The 18,944-nt window shown below is 23.8% G+C and overlaps 1 protein-coding gene across 2 annotated transcripts in view; it reads left to right on the top strand.

The window, feature by feature from the left end:
- LOC129610775 (hillarin) overlaps nt 1-14,411 on the top strand; it is a 90,931-nt gene extending 76,520 nt beyond the window's left edge. Inside the window, exons 5-11 of one of the 2 annotated variants that reach the window (XM_055523488.1) lie at nt 11,613-12,170; nt 12,246-12,688; nt 12,759-12,967; nt 13,041-13,315; nt 13,382-13,495; nt 13,586-13,749; nt 14,185-14,411. In XM_055523488.1, coding sequence (XP_055379463.1) covers nt 11,613-12,170; nt 12,246-12,688; nt 12,759-12,967; nt 13,041-13,315; nt 13,382-13,495; nt 13,586-13,749; nt 14,185-14,323 — 1,902 coding nt within the window. In that variant the 3' untranslated portion in view covers nt 14,324-14,411. Of the gene's footprint in view, nt 1-11,612; nt 12,171-12,245; nt 12,689-12,758; nt 12,980-13,040; nt 13,316-13,381; nt 13,496-13,585; nt 13,750-14,184 lie in introns of both variants that reach the window. The other variant, XM_055523487.1, reaches the window with a different exon arrangement.
- Nucleotides 14,412-18,944: the final 4,533 nt, after the last annotated feature.

The following is an 18,944-nucleotide window of genomic DNA, read 5'->3' as shown; positions in this document are numbered from 1 at the left end:
TTTTCGATTCATTAAAAGTAAGATGATACAGTAATTAACAAAGACGGAGACTATCCATAAGATATTATGCTCAAATGTAGCATTTGTAATTAATAAACCATTAACCTCTACCGAAATCCCTCCACCCCCATATCAATTTTCGTGCGTATAATAAAAACATTTAATCGCTTTTACTACAACATTTGTTCTAAATGAATTTTCAATTCTTTACCAACTCTATTCTATTTTTAGTATGAGTTTAAGGGTTTTTAAAATACCTGCATTACATTTTTCTTGTTATATACAATATAATATTATACATACTCGTATATACATAATAGTTATTAAGGTACACAATCTAATCCAATAACCTATATATGAAAAATACATTAAATGTCTTATCGTTACAAAAAATATTGTTATTATTAACCTTATGTCTCTCGCTACCCCACCTAATTTTTCTATTTTAATAGTATGTTAGAACTTATTCAATTCTAATGTCTTTTTGAAATGCAAATCAAAAATGGTAAATAATTAAGATTTAATCAATATAAAATTCTAAAATATCATAATACGAGTAAATGGTTATTGAACTTTTGTCTATTTCAATTACAATTTGAAGCATTAAGCATTCGTTTTATTAGTAAAGCGTGTTAAACGCACATTATATAATTATTTAATTATCTTTAAATCAGTTTAGCAATTAAAATTATCGATTTAATAAACAATCCCCAGATTTTATTTATTTTTCAATTCGGAAAACTTTAATATAATTATAGATATTTTGAAATATTGGTGTGAGCAGGAAACATTAGAAAATCATGTATGGGAAAGCTTTTATAACATTATTGATAATGTAACAATCTATTTAATGTTTCATTTTTACCATAATTTAATTTAACAATTTACCAAAGAGGATTTTCAGTTCCATGTTATTCCTTTTACATATCGTAAAGACTACAAAAACTAATCTTAAGATAATATCGTTACGATTAACTATTTATAGTTATAATTGTTACACTCATCTTGTATAGCTTCCGAAACTAGATGCTCGTATATATTATTGAGTTCTTTATAAATACTAAGTGCTTGTAATTCCCCTAAATTATTAGCAAAATTTATCTTGCTACATTCGGTTCCATTGAAATCTAACAATCTGACAATCTAGCTCGTTAGTTGCTTGAATTATAAATATTTTCAATTAATTCAAAGGTATTGTATAAAGTTATTGTGCCTGAAATGCGAGTCCCAATACTTTCTTATCAAATTTTAAGTTCACTTTGTTATCAAATTTTTTTTAACAAATCTAATACATATATGAAATTGTTGATTTCGTTATACGTTATTTAGCTACCTCCTTCCAATCTTGATTAGGTTCAAATTAAGTGACGAAACAATAAGCTATTATTTACTTGATTGTTGTTAGTTTAAATTAAATTGATTGCCCTGAATTGTATTCAGCATTAAATGTTCTGTACTAAGCTTTTCTGTACGAAAACTTATTAATTTTTGAATTTCACACTGAATTCCATCTCATATACTCACCAAATAAGAATGAAAAAATCATTGAATAAACAGAAGACACTCAAAAAGAACATTATAACCAAATGAACGAATAAAATACGACTGGAGACCTCTTGAGAATTGAAACTCTTGTACACGTCAATAACATGGTGATGCTTAATACATATTTAATTTTAGTTTCTTTATACGATAATAAAAAACTATACCAATATACTGGCAGTATTGCCGTGTTAATTTTAAAAGGTTCATGCATATAACCACCTGCAAATTAAACTTTTCTAATTTTTATGAAACTATTGTTGTAAGACAGAAATATTTTAAGTTTTTTTTTTTTTTGTTATATTGAAAAGAAATTATTGGTATTTTTAATTAAATTGAATATTTTTAAGACAAAATTTTTCACCATAGTACTATTATTTTGCACGCTACTGTATGTTTATATTCTATTATTTTGAATGCATATTGTAAAGACGCGATGATATCCCATAAAAATCAATGTACAAAATCTAATCCAAATATTTATGCAACTTTGATTTTAAAATAATTTACAAATTATTTTTCACAAAAAAACAAAAACAGTCAACTATATAATTAGATATAAATCTTATAAAATTGAAAAATAAAATAAAAATGGCCTAACATTGTATAATAAAATATCAATTTTATCCATTTTAATATAAAAAAATATTTCATAACAGAAAAAAAATACCTTATATACAGGTGAATTTACATATTTCTTATTTTGGTTTTTGTTTTTGCCTTAAAAATTTCCCATAATGGCCATTTACCTAAATACCGTTATATTGCAATGCATTCTCAAAAACAAAACAAAAAATTTTTATTTTTATTTTTTTTTTTGGTTTTTCTGTATTTTTAACAGCGACAATACAAAATTAAATAATGTACAAAACAATAAAAAAAATTTGTAAGCAAAGAAAAAATTCTCAGCTTTTTAACATTTGCTCTGCTTTAATCAAACAAAAAAACCTGGTGCGCTGGTGCTGCTGCGCTATTTCACTGCTCTGCTATTATTAAATATAGAAAAAAAGAAAAATCTCAAAATTGAAACTAATTCAAAATGACATGGTGGTGAAATATTTGAAATATTTTTTACTTTACAAACATTAAAAAAAAAAAAATATTTTTTAAAAGCTTAATTTAAAAAAAAAAAAGAGAAAAAATTCAATATCAGTATGGAAAAATCGCAAACCACTTAACTAAATAATAAATAAAGCGATTTCAATTTTGTTAAAATAATCCAATTACTCCTAATTTCCTATATGGTTTAGATATTTAAAAAATAACTTAAGACAAATACAAATACACGATGTTGTAGTTGGTTTATAGAAACTCTCAGTCGCAATTCGTGTAACAATAAATCCGATCCGTGCAAGTAAAAAAAATATTGGCCTAGGAATGAGGTATTCCAAAAAATTCGTGGGGACAGAAAGAGAGAGCTGATCTGACTGAGTCGTCCCCACATGAGGCTGATGGTTGAGGTTCTCACTGAACATTATCAAACTATGGTTCATCTGAAAAGGATGAGAAAGACGAAAAGTCGGCTGTGTCATCTGTGCTTTAAGGACGAGACGATGGAACATCTGCAATGCGAGTGTGAGACTGTGACTTGGCTAAAGCTCAAGCGCTTCGGCCGGGGTTATGTTCCCCATAACTACTTCTCATCTCGTTTCAACCACTTAAGGAACATTTATTTAATCCTCATATATCAAAATTGAAATCATAAACAAAACTGATAAGAAATTTATAATACACTACCAAAATAATCCCTTATTCATATTCTATTAGTACAAAATCAACTGCCATGCCATCTACCATTCTATACGATATTAATTCGTACAAACGAGCACCTACATAAATATATACACATGTATATATATATATATATTGTACATTGATTTATTTTACCATCAATGAAAACCACACATTAAATGCTCCATTATACAGTCTTGAAAATATTTTTAAAATGAAAACAAAAATTGTGAATGAAATTCTAGTTTTAAATAACCATAATAAGATTCAAATTTCTTATAACAAAACTATTTTAATAGTACAACTATGTATCAGTCCACCAAAATAAATAACTAATGTATGCATACATGTACTCGTAATGGATGTGAATGTAAAATATATTATGCACACACATTATGTACATACACATATTACATAACTATATACTAATTTGTAAATTTTTTCTAATAAAATTTTTTAGCAAAATTTTTATTTACTGAACTTATTGTATATTTTATAAAAATAAAATTAAGCAGAGGTGTATTTAGGATAATAAACAAAATATTATGTAAATTTTTTTCTTATTTTTTTTGCTCTATATACACATATATAGATATGCATGGACTTATATGGTAGACGTGGTTTATTAAAGGTGTAAAACAAAAATATATGATTAAAATTTAAAATATGATAAAGTGTTACCAAATTAACATAAAACAAAGTTAAAAATATATAAAAAAAATTCAAAGTAAATAACATATTTATAGGCGTATACGTTTAAGCAACAAAAATTATAGGAACAAAAATTTTCCCAAATAAGACTATATACAGTGCTAGTTTAATTATAAGTGGTTATAATTAGAAACTTGCAATTAATTTGATAATTACTCAATTTTAAATTCAATATGAACAATATTTTATTCGGGATTGGACGTTCTCTTCAGTAAAGCTGACATCATTTTGATCTTCTCAGCAGTACAATTCAAATTTCTGACTAAGTCAAATTAGAAATATTAAATTTGCATTTAGATATTTATTTATTGTGTCTTCTAACAAATTAAGAAATCTTATTTTCAATGGGAGAACGAACTTATGTTCGCTCTATACATTTCATTCTCTGCAAACTCTAAAATGATTTTATAATTCTTCAATTTCAATGAATATTTCAAGTCTATACAGAATCCAAACCTTATATATAAAATATTAATTAAAATAAATATCATTAATACTATTAAAGAAGAGTTGGCAACCCTATATTCAAATTTTATTTATGCACTTAGTAAAATATATATTCACTGTAAATGTAGTTACATTTAAATGCATACATTACATTTAAACTGCTATTTAGCTAGTAAATCGACCAATTAACTTTTTGATTTTATTATTGAAAATAAATTTAGTGTGTCTACATATTTTGTATGTGCTTTGATTCCCAAACACTTTTTGTTTCATTGAGAAATTCAAGACACAAAAGATATGTTAAATTATTATATAATATGATTTTTGTGACATTTTGATCTTTGACAATACGAGTAATAGCCTAGTGTAAATTAACACAAAAAGAATTTTTTTTAGTTTTTATATTTTAAAATATTCACAATAAAATTTATTGTTAACAATAGTTTATTTTTTTGAAAAATTGTTATTTGAAGAATTTTTTTTACGATTAAAGAATTTTTGATGGTATATTATGAAAGATATGCTGAAAATTCGTAATTGGAAAATTGATTGGAATAAATAAAAGAACGGTAAATAATATTTTTATCTTAGCACTGCTCAGATTTTTATTCAGATTGTTTATTCAATAATTGAGTTTACATTATTGCTGAATAATGTGAATTGACAACATTTTCCACATTTCTCGTCAAAATTTTAATTGTAGCCAAAAAAAAAATACGAGAGAAAACTAGCTTATCACACAGTTCGTTTACCCTTTATTAAAGTAATCTTTTACTATAAAAGTGAGCTTTATTAAAGTTCAAACATTCTAGAAACTCATATACATAAATTTACTCTGAAATTTTTTTAAATATAATTTCCAGTACATTTAAGCAAAAACCAAAATAACTACAAAAAAATATTGAAAGAATTTATAGACTACATAAAAAATTAATACTGGCGGATGCAATAACAATATAAAATAAATACAATGATTTTGCCTTATTTCGATTATTATTCTTCACTCCTATTCATTTGGAGAGAAACTAAAATAGACGAAATGCAAATTTTACAAAACAAGGATATCCGAGTAATATTGAAATATAGCAGGAGAACAAAATTACATGTTAGGTAAACTAAAGTAAAAATGAGTAAAGCAGAGGCTATAATTTAACATCATAAAGTTTTTATATTTAAATTGAAAAATGGCATTTTATCTTATTATTTGACTGAACTAGTGTATTATGTGGGGGACTCAGTAAACTACAATTAAAGATAAACAATCTTATTTAGATTACCATTCTTCATAAGAAATAATACGCAGAAAAACTAATACGAGTATGACCTCACAACATTTATTGTAATATTACAAATTTTCTATAGTACATAAAATTTTACTCTCACATTGAATCATTTTTGTATAAATCTAAAAGTTGTACAAAATATAACAATAATTAACAATATTAGAATTCCAAGTTTATTAATAATTTCCAAGAACTTCTTCTTTACATGTACCATAAATGTACCACAAATGTACCATGGTACATGTGGAAATTTCTGCGTACTCCGTTTAGTAATCATATCAACTTAAGATATGAAATTTCTTATTGCCTAATTGAATTTGTAGAATTAAGTTTAATCTTAATAAATCTCAAAAAAAAAATAATTTATTTACTTGACTTATGTATGAGTTTTTAATTTTAATTCAAAAATTTATCTTTTTTAATGATTATTACCGTTATATATACATACTTAAAAAATATAGTTTACAGCTCCATACTTCTTCCAAATAGGTTAAAGAAAAATTTTTATTAATTTTTTTTTCCTCAACATATAAAATACCTTCAAAAAACAATAGGTAAAAAATATGAATATGAATACACACACCTGCATTATTTTAACTACTACTCATATGTTTACATACATATACAACAATTCTTTAAATATTATAAAATGTGGAGCAAGAAAAATTAAAACTTCATAATATTTTTCTCTCAAATAATTATAATAATTTTAAAATATAATTTTCTATTTCACTATATTGTTTGTGGTTTTTGGGTAGAATTGGTTAAAAAATACCCACCATTTTTTTTTTACAGCCAAAGTATGCACATAAACACACTCACATTAAGTACGTTCTTTTTTTGTTTGTGCGTTTTTATTATTTTGCCGTTGTCGTCTCTTTATTCTGAAATGACAGATATGGTCTTTTATAATATATTCTTATACAATTATATTGTATACATTATACTTACATTACGATTACACTACAATAGTACCTTGGTATGTCAATGCATGAGAAAAAATGCAATTTAACCTAAATTGCATCATAAAAATATAAGAAATTTTTTTTTTTTTAAATTAAAATAGAAGTTATTAAAGTAATCAATAGGATATTTGTTTTTTGTTTTTCGGAACCCGGTGATTGAGGCCAAGTAATGTGACTTTCAAACTAATTACAAAAAAACTTCATCCATTTCAGAGTTCAATGAAATTTTCGAGTATATAGTAGCGAGTAGCATTCAAAACCGGCCCATATAGAATTTCTAGAAAGATTTGGCATAATACTCGTAATTATAGTGATTTTAGTAATTTGTCGATGTAGAAATACTATAACTATGTTAAGTAAATTTTATTTTAGACGAAAATTGTATCTAGAAAAATATGATTTCATTGGTTCGTCAGTTAAACGACGAGCTAATGTATTTTACATGAAAATTAGAATTTTTGACATTCTCTTTATTTTTAGTACACCTTTTTTTCCCTCTCTCAAAAACTTGAATCAACTTCAACTTTAGTGCGGAGGTTTTTTTAAAACATCATATTTACACATACTGAACTATTAAAATTATATATAATTCTTGTCAAAAAAGTAATACATATATGCACCATAACAAAAAATGACGAACTCTCGTCTCTAAAACGACAAACAATTGCTCAGCTCAAAAACGACGAACCAATGAATTCAGTTTTATGCGGTATTGCACAAGATATGACGTTATATAAATTCTAAAATTATTTTAATTGTTATTTACTCGCATGCAAGAGAGCCAGCTACGAAGAAAATTTGAGTGTTCTATACAAAACGAAGCTCGATATCATAATTTTTTTTCTCTCTGAAAGAACCGCGATTGCAGATCGAAAAATGAAAGACCACGTCTGGGTAATGAGACGTGGTCTTTCTCCTAATGAAAGAGTGCAACCACAAAAATTTTAAAAATTTATATAAATGGATTTTCTGCTATCTCTTAGAAGTTTAAGAATTTCTTCGACGATCTCTTACGAAATCATTAATTTGTGTTAGTTGCATTTTCTCATCACTAGACTGCGTACGACCATAGTATATACATGCTTCATTATATGTTATAACAAACACTTAATTCAAAAAGAAATTTTTGAAACCTCTTCAAAACGTTAGATTCTTTCAGAATTCCCACTAATATTCTTTAAATTCAATTTTAAATGGCATGAATACCTCACTATATTACAGTGCAGTGAGTGGAGAATATAGTAAAATGAATAGTTATTTTTAACCTAATTTTTATTTAACTACAATATATAGGTATATAAGAGTATATTATTGCAAATCTATTGTTTAACAAAATATAATATAAATTTGATCACAATACAATTCACAACCATTCACAATAATATTCAATTATACAAAACAATACTACATATATGTGTGCATATTTTTGTATATAATAAAATTATATTTCTATATAAAATTTCCATGGTTTAAGGTCATTTAAATTAACCTTTCAAGATATAGTTTAATATTTTTAAAGAGATTATAATATCATTTTTGATATTAATTTTAAAATTTTTATTTTCATATCCTATAATATTTTTATTTTTATAAAATAAAAAATTATTTTGTTCAATAAAAATTAGTTGAAATTAAATTTTATATAGGTTCTTTTAGTGCATTTAATTACCACGCTTACATTGACTTACGTATATGTACGTGTATTTGTCTGATGCGGAACTTAATAATTGATTCTTCTCTTACTGGTCAATGCCTGATTGAAATGACATGTTATACAATAAACTGTCTTTAATGGCAATTCATGATTTAATAGTAAAATGGGAAAAGGTAGGTCAGTGCAGCAAAAGAGTGAATTCAAATTTTTATATGAGGAGTTTTTAATTGAATATGGTAATATGATAAATTTTTTCAAAGCTTTTGAATGAGTATCTGTAAACCAAGCCACAGCTTGTGCAAGTGAGCTTATCCTATTTTTGTTTGAAAAAATTTTGATTAGTAATTAAATATTGTTTTATGGCAACGTTTCATATGTTTGAATATTTTTCAATGAGTACCTATATCAAAACTTGAGAAGAAGCTTCATGTTGTTATAATAATTTTAAATATTTTATTATATATATGGCAACACTAATTTGTTTCTATTGTTTTATAAACTCATATATTTCATTAACTACATGCATTTAAGTCTTATATTAGTATTGGAGTAATAAAGTTCACATTACTCAATTTATCGAGTTCTTATTACAATATTTTAGTTCATAGCCCATCCATTGCACACCTTTGTTGACGTTTTTATCAGGTATGCCTTCCACATTTCAAAAATTGCGAAAAGTTGGCAATTGTATAGAAGAATGAAATGATTTCGCGTTTGATTATTAAAATTATAATTTGAAGAAAATTATTTTTATGATGACAGTAGTCTCATACAAAAAATAAAAGAAATCCCATACTTTATGAATGTATTTCTATATATATTAATTAAGAGCTGGGTGGACATCAAACCTAAACTTATAGATCTATAATCACTTAGCATATATTTGAGAAATTGTTAGAAATGTGGTATCCGAGCAAATTATTTTCATAAGCATTATAAATTTACAAAAAAAAAATTTAAATATTCCCGCATATTTTTTAAATTGTGGTTTTAATTTCATTCTAATTATAAATACTCTTATAAATTTTTAACATAATAGGTAACGCATATCTGTTACGAGAACGTAATTACTACATTAAGTGTTATACGTATATATTTGTATCAATATTTTTTCAAGTACTGAAATTGTACTCTAACTAGGGCATTATGGAAAAATAATAAACTTGACCATATTCACTTTACACACAATTTATATAATAATAAAATTCATTGTCAAAGAAGGTGTGTTCTCTTATACACAGTATACAAGAAAAACAAAAAATTTACTGTACAAAAAAAAACTATTTAGTAAATTACCATATAACAAAAAACAGAAAGAAAACAACAAAAACTGTAACTTGTAACGTGTGACTTTGAAAATATTTTCTATGTCTCATAATTATATTTTAAAAAGAAAACCAAAAAAAATAACATTTATTGCAAAAAAATACTTGAAAAAAATTTTAATGTTTAGTTCGGCATTTAGAAATATTTTTTAAAAATTGCTCACTTCTTGTTTGCACTCACTTACTAATTGTTATTAAATGTCTTAATATTTAATTAGGGCTCTAACTATATATGAAAGTCTTAAAATATTTTATGGCGTACTGTATCAAGTAAAGCTTAAGATTACTGAATTTTCATTGACATCAAGAAAAACATATAAAGTCAATTACCATGGCAGCAATTTTACAAACCTTCATAACATAAAATTATTGCTTAATGTACTATAAGAATTTATTTGGATTAAGTAATAAAACTTTTCAGGATCTTAATATTTGCCAAACATTTTTAACAAATTGAATAAAAATTCTAATTAGAATTCTAATTTTCGCAATTAAATTTGCCTTTTTCCAAACAGAATTATCATTAATTGTAGAGCTACATTAATTTTTAACAACTAATCTCGTAATTTTTAAAAACTAAATTTTCCATATCGAAAAATTTTGAAATGGTTTGGAATAACTTTAAAAAGTTAAAACTCACAAGTTATAAAAGAAAAATACTTTGATGGTCAAGTCAAAGTTTCTTGTATCTATTTCAAATATTTAAAAACATTTCTTGTAAAATATTTTTCCACATTACACTGCTCATTTTAGAGCCAAAACATTTTCTATTGGCTTCAATTTTTTTTAAATATTTCTATATACTAATATATCGAAGGGGATTTAGTAGATTTCAGAAATATGTATATGTAGGTTCGGCAGAAGGAAATGTTAGTAGTATAAGGATGTGTAGGGTTATCGTTAATAATAGTCTGCAATTATAAATACGACAACTTTTTAAAAATTAGTCACGAATTTTTTGATTCTTGAAAATTGAGGCATATTTTGTACCAAGAAAATGATAGATGGTAAAATTTCCCCTCTTTATACTTTTTTAAAATAATTATTAGTAGCAGTAGTAAAACAACTTACGAGTCTTCTTTTTTGCAATTGACTCTTAACAAATTTTTGTTATTAAAATTTTCATTGTATATTTAATATTGTAATAACATTTAGCTCTCTAATCAAGATTGGCCTAAAATTTCAAAGTATACGCGTACAAATTTTAAATTTTGCATTTTCATACCGTAAGCACATTCTCACATACTTCAATATTTTTTATTAATCTAATTTTTATGGTTAAACATTTTTATCTACACAAATGTGCACATACAAATATGACAACATTTTTTATTATTTTTTTTATTTTTAAAAGTTCGCAATAATTTAAGTGCGTCTATTTTTTTCATTTTGCGATGCAATTTAAGATTATTATATTTTTATGGCAACCTGTTAATAGGAATGATAATTATCATTCGTTTACGAAATTTTGTTGAAATTTTTTAGGTGATTTTTAAAGATTTTATCATATAAAATCCAAAATTATGCAGTTTTAATAGCAAAATTTTATAGTAATAAAATGTTAATTAAAAAAAAATTGCTAAAATTAAATTAAAAAATTAATTAAAAAAATTCAATTATAAGTGAGTACATGCATGCACACTGTAAAACTTCATTAGGAAATATTACAGTTTGCGATCTTTGATAAGAAGTCCGCAACATTGTTAAGGAATTAATCGTTTAATACTCAGTTTTATTGACAATGGACTAGAATTTGATAAAATAAATTAATATTAGGCCCGAAAGTAACAAGAAATCTTAATTTCACTTAAAAAAATCTCCGTTTTTTTAAAAGAAAACCTGCTAAATGTAAAAATAGTATTTTGATTTGTTAAGTCCTAAAAATAATATTCAAAAAGTTCTTGAAATCAACTTATATTTCATTAACAATATTTTCTTATTATTTATATTACAGGCACGCGAAGAGCAAGCTCGTCTTGAAATGAAACATCGAAAAGAAGAAGATGATTTATATAGAAAATTTGCTCGAAAACGAGAAGAAGAAGATCGAAAAATACAATCAGAAATTCAAGATGAATGGGAACGTGAATTACAACGTTTAACACATCGTTTCGAAAAGGAATTGGCAACATCGAGACGAAATCGTGATGAACAAAATATTTTAACATTACGCCATGAAAGACAAAAAGAAGATTTAGAAAAGAATATGACATTAAGAAGAACAAAAAAGAAAGAGAGTTTAACTAGAAAAATGTTAGAACATGAACGTTCTGAAACCGCTGCTCTAGTCGATCGGCAATCAAGTGAAATGTTAGAATTGATAAGTGCACGCCGAAGTGAATATATGCAAAATGAAAGTATATTCTTAGATGATGATTTCCCAGAAGAAGCAATAATATCAATGGCAGAATATCCTCATACACCACCAAAACCAACACCACCAACAGTTAGTAAATTTCAAATATACACTGATCCAATTGAATTCGAAGATGTCGACCGAATTGCTATATCGGTAAATTACATTTTGCTCGAAAATGAAAGCACAGCAATAAATTTTTTTCTAAATGCATATTTTTAATAATTTTAGGTTGCTCAAGAAGATCAAAAAACATTTACAGATCTTGTACGACAATTAGTCGGTCGTAGTACATCAGATATAGAAAAAGCACGTACGATATTCCGTTGGATTACAGTAAAAAATTTGAATGCAATGCATTTTGATGATGATTTACGTGGTGATACACCAATGGGTCTATTACGAGGCATTAAATATGGTACAGAAAGTTATCATGTTCTATTTAAACGTTTATGCAGTTATGCTGGCCTACATTGTGTTGTTATAAAAGGTTATTCAAAAAGTGCTGGATATCAACCTGGAGTTAAATTTCAAGATTCACGTTTTAGAAATTCATGGAATGCTGTTTATGTTGCTGGAGCATGGAGATTTGTTCAATGTAATTGGGGTGCTAGACATTTGGTAAATGCTAAAGAAGCACCAAAAACTGGTCGTGGTAAAAATGATAGCTTGAGGTAATATAAATATTTTTTTAAATTTTAATTTTAATAAATAATCCTTGATTTGATACCTTGATTTTTATAGATACGAATATGATGATCATTATTTCTTAACTGATCCACGTGAATTTATTTATGAATTTTTCCCATTACAAGAGGAATGGCAACTATTAAAAAGGCCAATTTCATTAAAAGAATTTGAAAATTTACCATTTGTTAGATCATTATTCTTCCGTTATGGTTTACATTTTGCTGATGAAGGATATGGTGCTGTTGTATATACTGACGATACTGGTATATCAAAGAGTAAACATTATTTTTTTTTCTTAATAATTTATTTATAAATTTTTTGTTGAAAATTTTATAGGAGCTGCTACAGTACGAATTGCAATGCCATCTGATATGCAATCATGTTTAATATTTCATTATAATTTAAAATTTTATGATAGCGAAGAGGATTCATTTGATGGTGTTTCATTAAAACGTTTTGTAATGCAATCAGTTATTGGTAATATTGTTGCATTCAGAGTTCATGCACCATGTTCTGGTGCATTTTTATTAGATATATTTGCAAATGCTGTAACACCACAAGAATACCTCACCGGTGAACCAATGAAATTTAAATCTGTTTGTAAATTTAAGGTATAATCCCAAGGGAAACATTTATAAATTTTAAAATTTTATTTAATTATTTATTTTTTTTTTTAGATTTGTTGTGAAGTTCTTGAAACTGTTATGGTACCATTACCAGATTGTGCAAGCGGAGAATGGGGACCAACAAAAGCAACAAGATTATTTGGTTTAATACCAATTACACATCAAGTAAAAATTTTTCAATTTTTTTTTTAAATTTTAAAAAAAACTGTTTTTTAAATTTTAAATATTAACTGTTTGTTTTTTCTTTGTTTTTAGGAACCTTTAATATTTGCAAATCGTGGAGTTGATATACAATTCAGAATGTCCAGATTATTAACAGATTTTATGGCAACATTACATAAAAATGGTATTGAAGAAAAGAAATTATCAAAATATGTGACGCATAATGTTTCAGATGAAGTTGTAACATTTACAATAAAGTTAGTATTTTCAGACTTTTGTATGAAAGGTTGCATAAAGTAACTACGCCTAAACTTAGAATTGAAAAATTATGGTTTATTTTATTAAACATTTTGAGAAGAATTAATAGATAAGCTATTAAAATTTTAAAAAAGCTTAGGAAGAAATTAATTTACAAATGGCAATTTTTTATTATTCAATTAAATTTCTTTATGTCCTTTCTAATAAATTAAAATAGTAAAACAATTTAGACTGGCTTTAAAATTGCAATTGATCATCAAAAATTTATCAATTAAACCGCCTATAAGCTCGATTGGGTATTACAATTGCAATTTTAAAATTCAAATTTCTTTTGATAATTTGAATTATAAAAAAATTTTATGTATTCTTATTTTTTATAATACTTCATAATATTGACGATATTTTTAAAATTTCTCTAACTTTTTTTTTTTTAGTTTCCCCGAGGAAGGACAATATGGTTTGGATATTTATACACGTGAAGTTGGAATGCATCACAATCATAATTCATTAAATGAAAAACATTTGTTAACGCATTGCTGTAAATACTTAATAAATTCCAAAAAATTTAATTAAAATTATTATACAAAAAAAAAAAATATTAAATTATATAATATATAAATAATTCAAATTAAAAATAAAAATGAATATATTGTACTTAAATAGAAATTGCAATTAATTAAAAATAAATTTAGTTTTTCTTGAAATTTTTGCTTTAAATAATTTTACATTTATATAATATTATATATAACTATAAAATATAATTTAAATAAAAATTTGTTATTAATTTTATTAAAAAATGAAAAATTATTAATATATTATAAAAATTAAAATTAATATTATAATTTTTAATTAAAAACAACAATTTTTCTACAAAATTTCAATAAAAACTTAACAATATAATTTATATGTAATAAAATTTAAGTTAACAATTAAAAATACAATATTAAATAATTAAATAATTAATAAATCTAGTTAAAGTTAAAAAAGAAAATATAAATCTAAAAAAGAAACACTAAAAATTAAGAGTTATAAAATTTACTCAGTTAAATGAAAATTTTATACATTTAATATATTTTATAAATAAATTTTATATTAATATATATATATATTACAAAATTTGAATATACAATATATTTATGTAATAAAATTAAATATTTTACTTACATAAATATTTTCTTCTTAAATAAATTTTTCTTTTATTATTAACCAGAGTTAATCTCTTGTGATTGCTTTAACCTTAAAAATTATCCCCAATTAATCTTTTATAAAAAAATTAATAATTGACGATAATTTTTAATAAAGTTTGCGATCAGTATAATAAAAAATAACAATCCCAGTCTATTAATGTAATTATAAATTTTTCAAATTTCCAAGAAATAATATTTATAAATATTTGTAAATTTTGTTTTATATAATTATATAAAGAAAATATATGTATGTAAATTAATTTTATGATGTTATTAAATAATAATAAATATATTAAATTTAAAATATATTTGATATTAATTAATATAATAAAAAATATTAGTAAAAAAAAAACAAAAAAAAAAAATAAATGTTACAAACTAAAATTTAAATAAATTTCTTTAAGAAACACAAATTATATTGAAAATTTATTTATACATAAATATTAAATTCGAATTAATGCTCTTTATTTTTAGAATTTCAATTAATTTATTAAATTATTTTTTTCAATTATTTCACATCGAGGTCCTAACTTTATTTAACAATGCATCTTAACATTATATTTTATAACAATATTATAATGATAAATCCAATAATTAATGATTTTTAATTACTATTGCAATTCAAATATTTTATATTTTTACAAATATACGCATAAAACCTGTTTTTGAACTAATTGTTTAGTTAATAATTGTAATAGTATTTCATTTAATAATAATTTTTTAATAATCTATATAAGCAAGTTAATATTAAGAGATGTTATAAAATTCTTAATTTTTTATTCGCTTTGATTGGAATATTTTATAGTACCTACATTTATTTTTCCGTGTTGCTACTACAGTTCTTATTGTATTTATTTGTTACAGAAACACAAAAATAATAAATTTAAATTTTGTTTTTATATATTTTATATTACAATATTTTTTACTTCAAAATTTAATTGTTAATAAGAGATTAAAAACCATCACAGGCCTCATTCAATATAAAAATATAAGTTTTGTATAAATATTCAAAATATTATTAGTTTTGTATAAATTTGCAAAATTTAATTTCAATAAAATTTGTAGGCAATGAATATATAAATGTATATAAAATTTATAATATAATAATATAGTTTTGGATTTATTTTTAAAATTAACTTTTAAAAGCAACTTTATCGTGATTCTTTTTCATTCAATTCGATAAATAAGAAAGAAAATTTATGCAAAATAAACATTAAAGGAATTATAAAAATAATTTTGAAAAATAATTTGCATACATTTAGGCGAAGCTAACAAAGCGTACTAAGAAGTTGTTGTTTAAATCATCTATGAAAGTTAATGAAATCATTTACTTAAAAATTAGAATGCACGAGTGAATTATTAACAAACACATAATTACATACATACATCCAATTATACAATCCCAGAGAAATAAAAAAGATAAAGATTGGAATTTTGCATTTAATTCTAATCGGAAGGATATTTGTGATTTAAAAATTGAAATATTTGTTGTATTGCTGCACAGCAATATTTATTAATGTACTCATAAGATGTACTATTGCAATTTTGAAATAAAGGACTTCATGGAACACGCAAGTAAAATACAGAAAAATACAAATATGTATCTTAAAATATCTAATTTATTAAGCAAGAATATTAAAATAATTTTTAATAGTACATTCTTTATTTAAATTATTTTTAGTAATTAGAGAAATGTAAATTCTTAAACGTCAAGGTTTTACAAAATCTGAGCTGTCTGAGTTTACGAATACTCTACTGCGTTTTTACTTTCAGTCAAAGTTTAAATTCTCTTTTAATTACTACATCAGACAGTCTGACGTAGTAATTCAGTAAATAAATTTGATGTATTGAGTGACTATCATTACGTTAAAAATAATATAAAAAATATTTTTTTTGTTAATTTTTAATATGTAAGTATAAAATTATTTTAAATCTAAAAAAAATTTTTTTTTGTTTTGACGTTTACGAATGATCAAAATTCAAAGTCAATTACGGGTAAAAAGTTTACTACATTTCTATCCGTAAAAATTTTATACGTCAGACAGTTTGCAGACTGAAAACAAAATTTTGACGTTAAAGAATTTGCGGATATTTTGCAAGAAAAATCAAATAGCATGGCCTTTTTTTGAATACCGGGACATTGTTACATTAATGGATATCAAGCAACTGATAAATTAGCTAAAAACTGTAGCTTTATTAAATGCCACAAAATTTTTAATTAACAAAAGGATACGAGAGAAACAAGAATTAGAATATGAGCTAACATTAATAATAAATTAAAAAACTGTTAAATCCAACACTAAACTTTGAGAAAAAATCAATTTGCTCTCAAGAAATAGCTCAAATATTATAACTAGTCTACGAATTACACACGGTTACATTATCTTACACACGGTTTTATTATCAATCAGAAAATCTTTCTTGCCAATGTAATCAATTTGTTAACAATTAAAAATATTTTTTTAAGATTGTCTGCTTTATCACCAAATAAAAATTCTATGCGGCATGGAAAATTTTAATATATTCAGCAAAGGTGGTTTAAATTCATATGCGAAAATTATCAAATTTATATTTAAATATTTTAAATAGGTATAGCAAATATTATAATTGAAATATTTGATGTACATATGTTGTATACAAATACATCAAATCTTGTTAATATTTCCAAATCTGTATTGTGCAATCTATCTATAAATTTGCTACAAATAATAGTTAATAATTATTTTTAGTAATTAAAAATTTTTTCTTATTCCTTAATTTTTTCTTTATATTCTTTATTAACTTTTTATTCCACTTTGAATGTTATGTATGTACTCCTATTGACTTTTGTAGATTCTAACATTTTTACGTACCTACAAACATAGTTGGGTAGCCTACTTACATTTTTAGCGTATAGCGCGTTACAAATTCTTTAAAATAAACATCTGCATTAAAATTTTATACACAAATATATCATTAACTAAGATACCTTTAGTAATTTATAGAGCACGTGAGTTATAAAAATAAATTTAATAGCCTCGGAAATAACATGCAACAGATGGTTTTTAATCAATTGCAAAAAACTTAAGAAATCAAGACAGTCAACATTAAACAAAAAGTACGTACATACATGCACACATCCTTCTTGTGCACATATTATATATTATGTATATATATAACAATATTATCAGTGCAAAACGCTTCTTCAAAACATTCTTCTTTCGAATTAATTTACTTTTATTCATTCTTAACTTAAGGGAATCCTTGTTTTCAAATACATACATACGTACATAGAGGAACATCTGTTAATCTCAATTTTTTCCTTTTAAATGCAAATCAAGAAATATAAAATTTATTTCTACCTGAATAAATATATAAAAACATAATAAAAAAGTAGAACAATAAGAAATCTATATAAAGGATAAGCAAATAATTTGATATTGTTATGCATAAGTATTTCAATATAAATAAGGTGTATGTAGGTATATAAATACATGTATGCCGATACAATTTATATAGATAAGATTTGCTGCATATTTTTAAGGATCTTCAACAATTTGCAAAATAATTCATGGACAATGATCTTTTCAAACAAGTTTTGAAAAGAATATTTTCTCAAAATAAAAAATTTGTTATTATTTACGGCTAAAAATTACTATTATTCGCTAAAAATTAAAAGATACACAAACCAGATTAAAAAGATAAAACACCATTTTTATAAGGAAGTTTTGAAATCCTGTTTTTTCATTTAGAAAGAAATGTTAATAGCACAAAAAATATTTAGCTTAACCCCTATTTAATTTTACACATAAAATAAGAAATATTAGCAAATATTAATGAAAATTTTTTTACTGATTTTAAAATTTGTCCTTTTTCTAATTCCAAACTAAAAAAAAATTAAGATTCACTTTGATTGAGCCATTAATGTAAAATAAAATAGTATATGTCTGTAGATAGAACTGTGATTCATTTTTAGCAGTAACAATAAAAAATGTCACATAAAATATGCATATGAACCATCTCTAACC

Source organism: Condylostylus longicornis, unplaced genomic scaffold (genome assembly GCF_029603195.1).
Source record: "Condylostylus longicornis isolate FDR11 unplaced genomic scaffold, ASM2960319v2 ptg000048l, whole genome shotgun sequence".
Lineage (NCBI taxonomy): Eukaryota > Metazoa > Arthropoda > Insecta > Diptera > Dolichopodidae > Condylostylus > Condylostylus longicornis.
The sequence above is the reverse complement of the archived record's forward strand: the minus strand, read 5'-3'. Positions and strand labels throughout refer to the sequence as shown.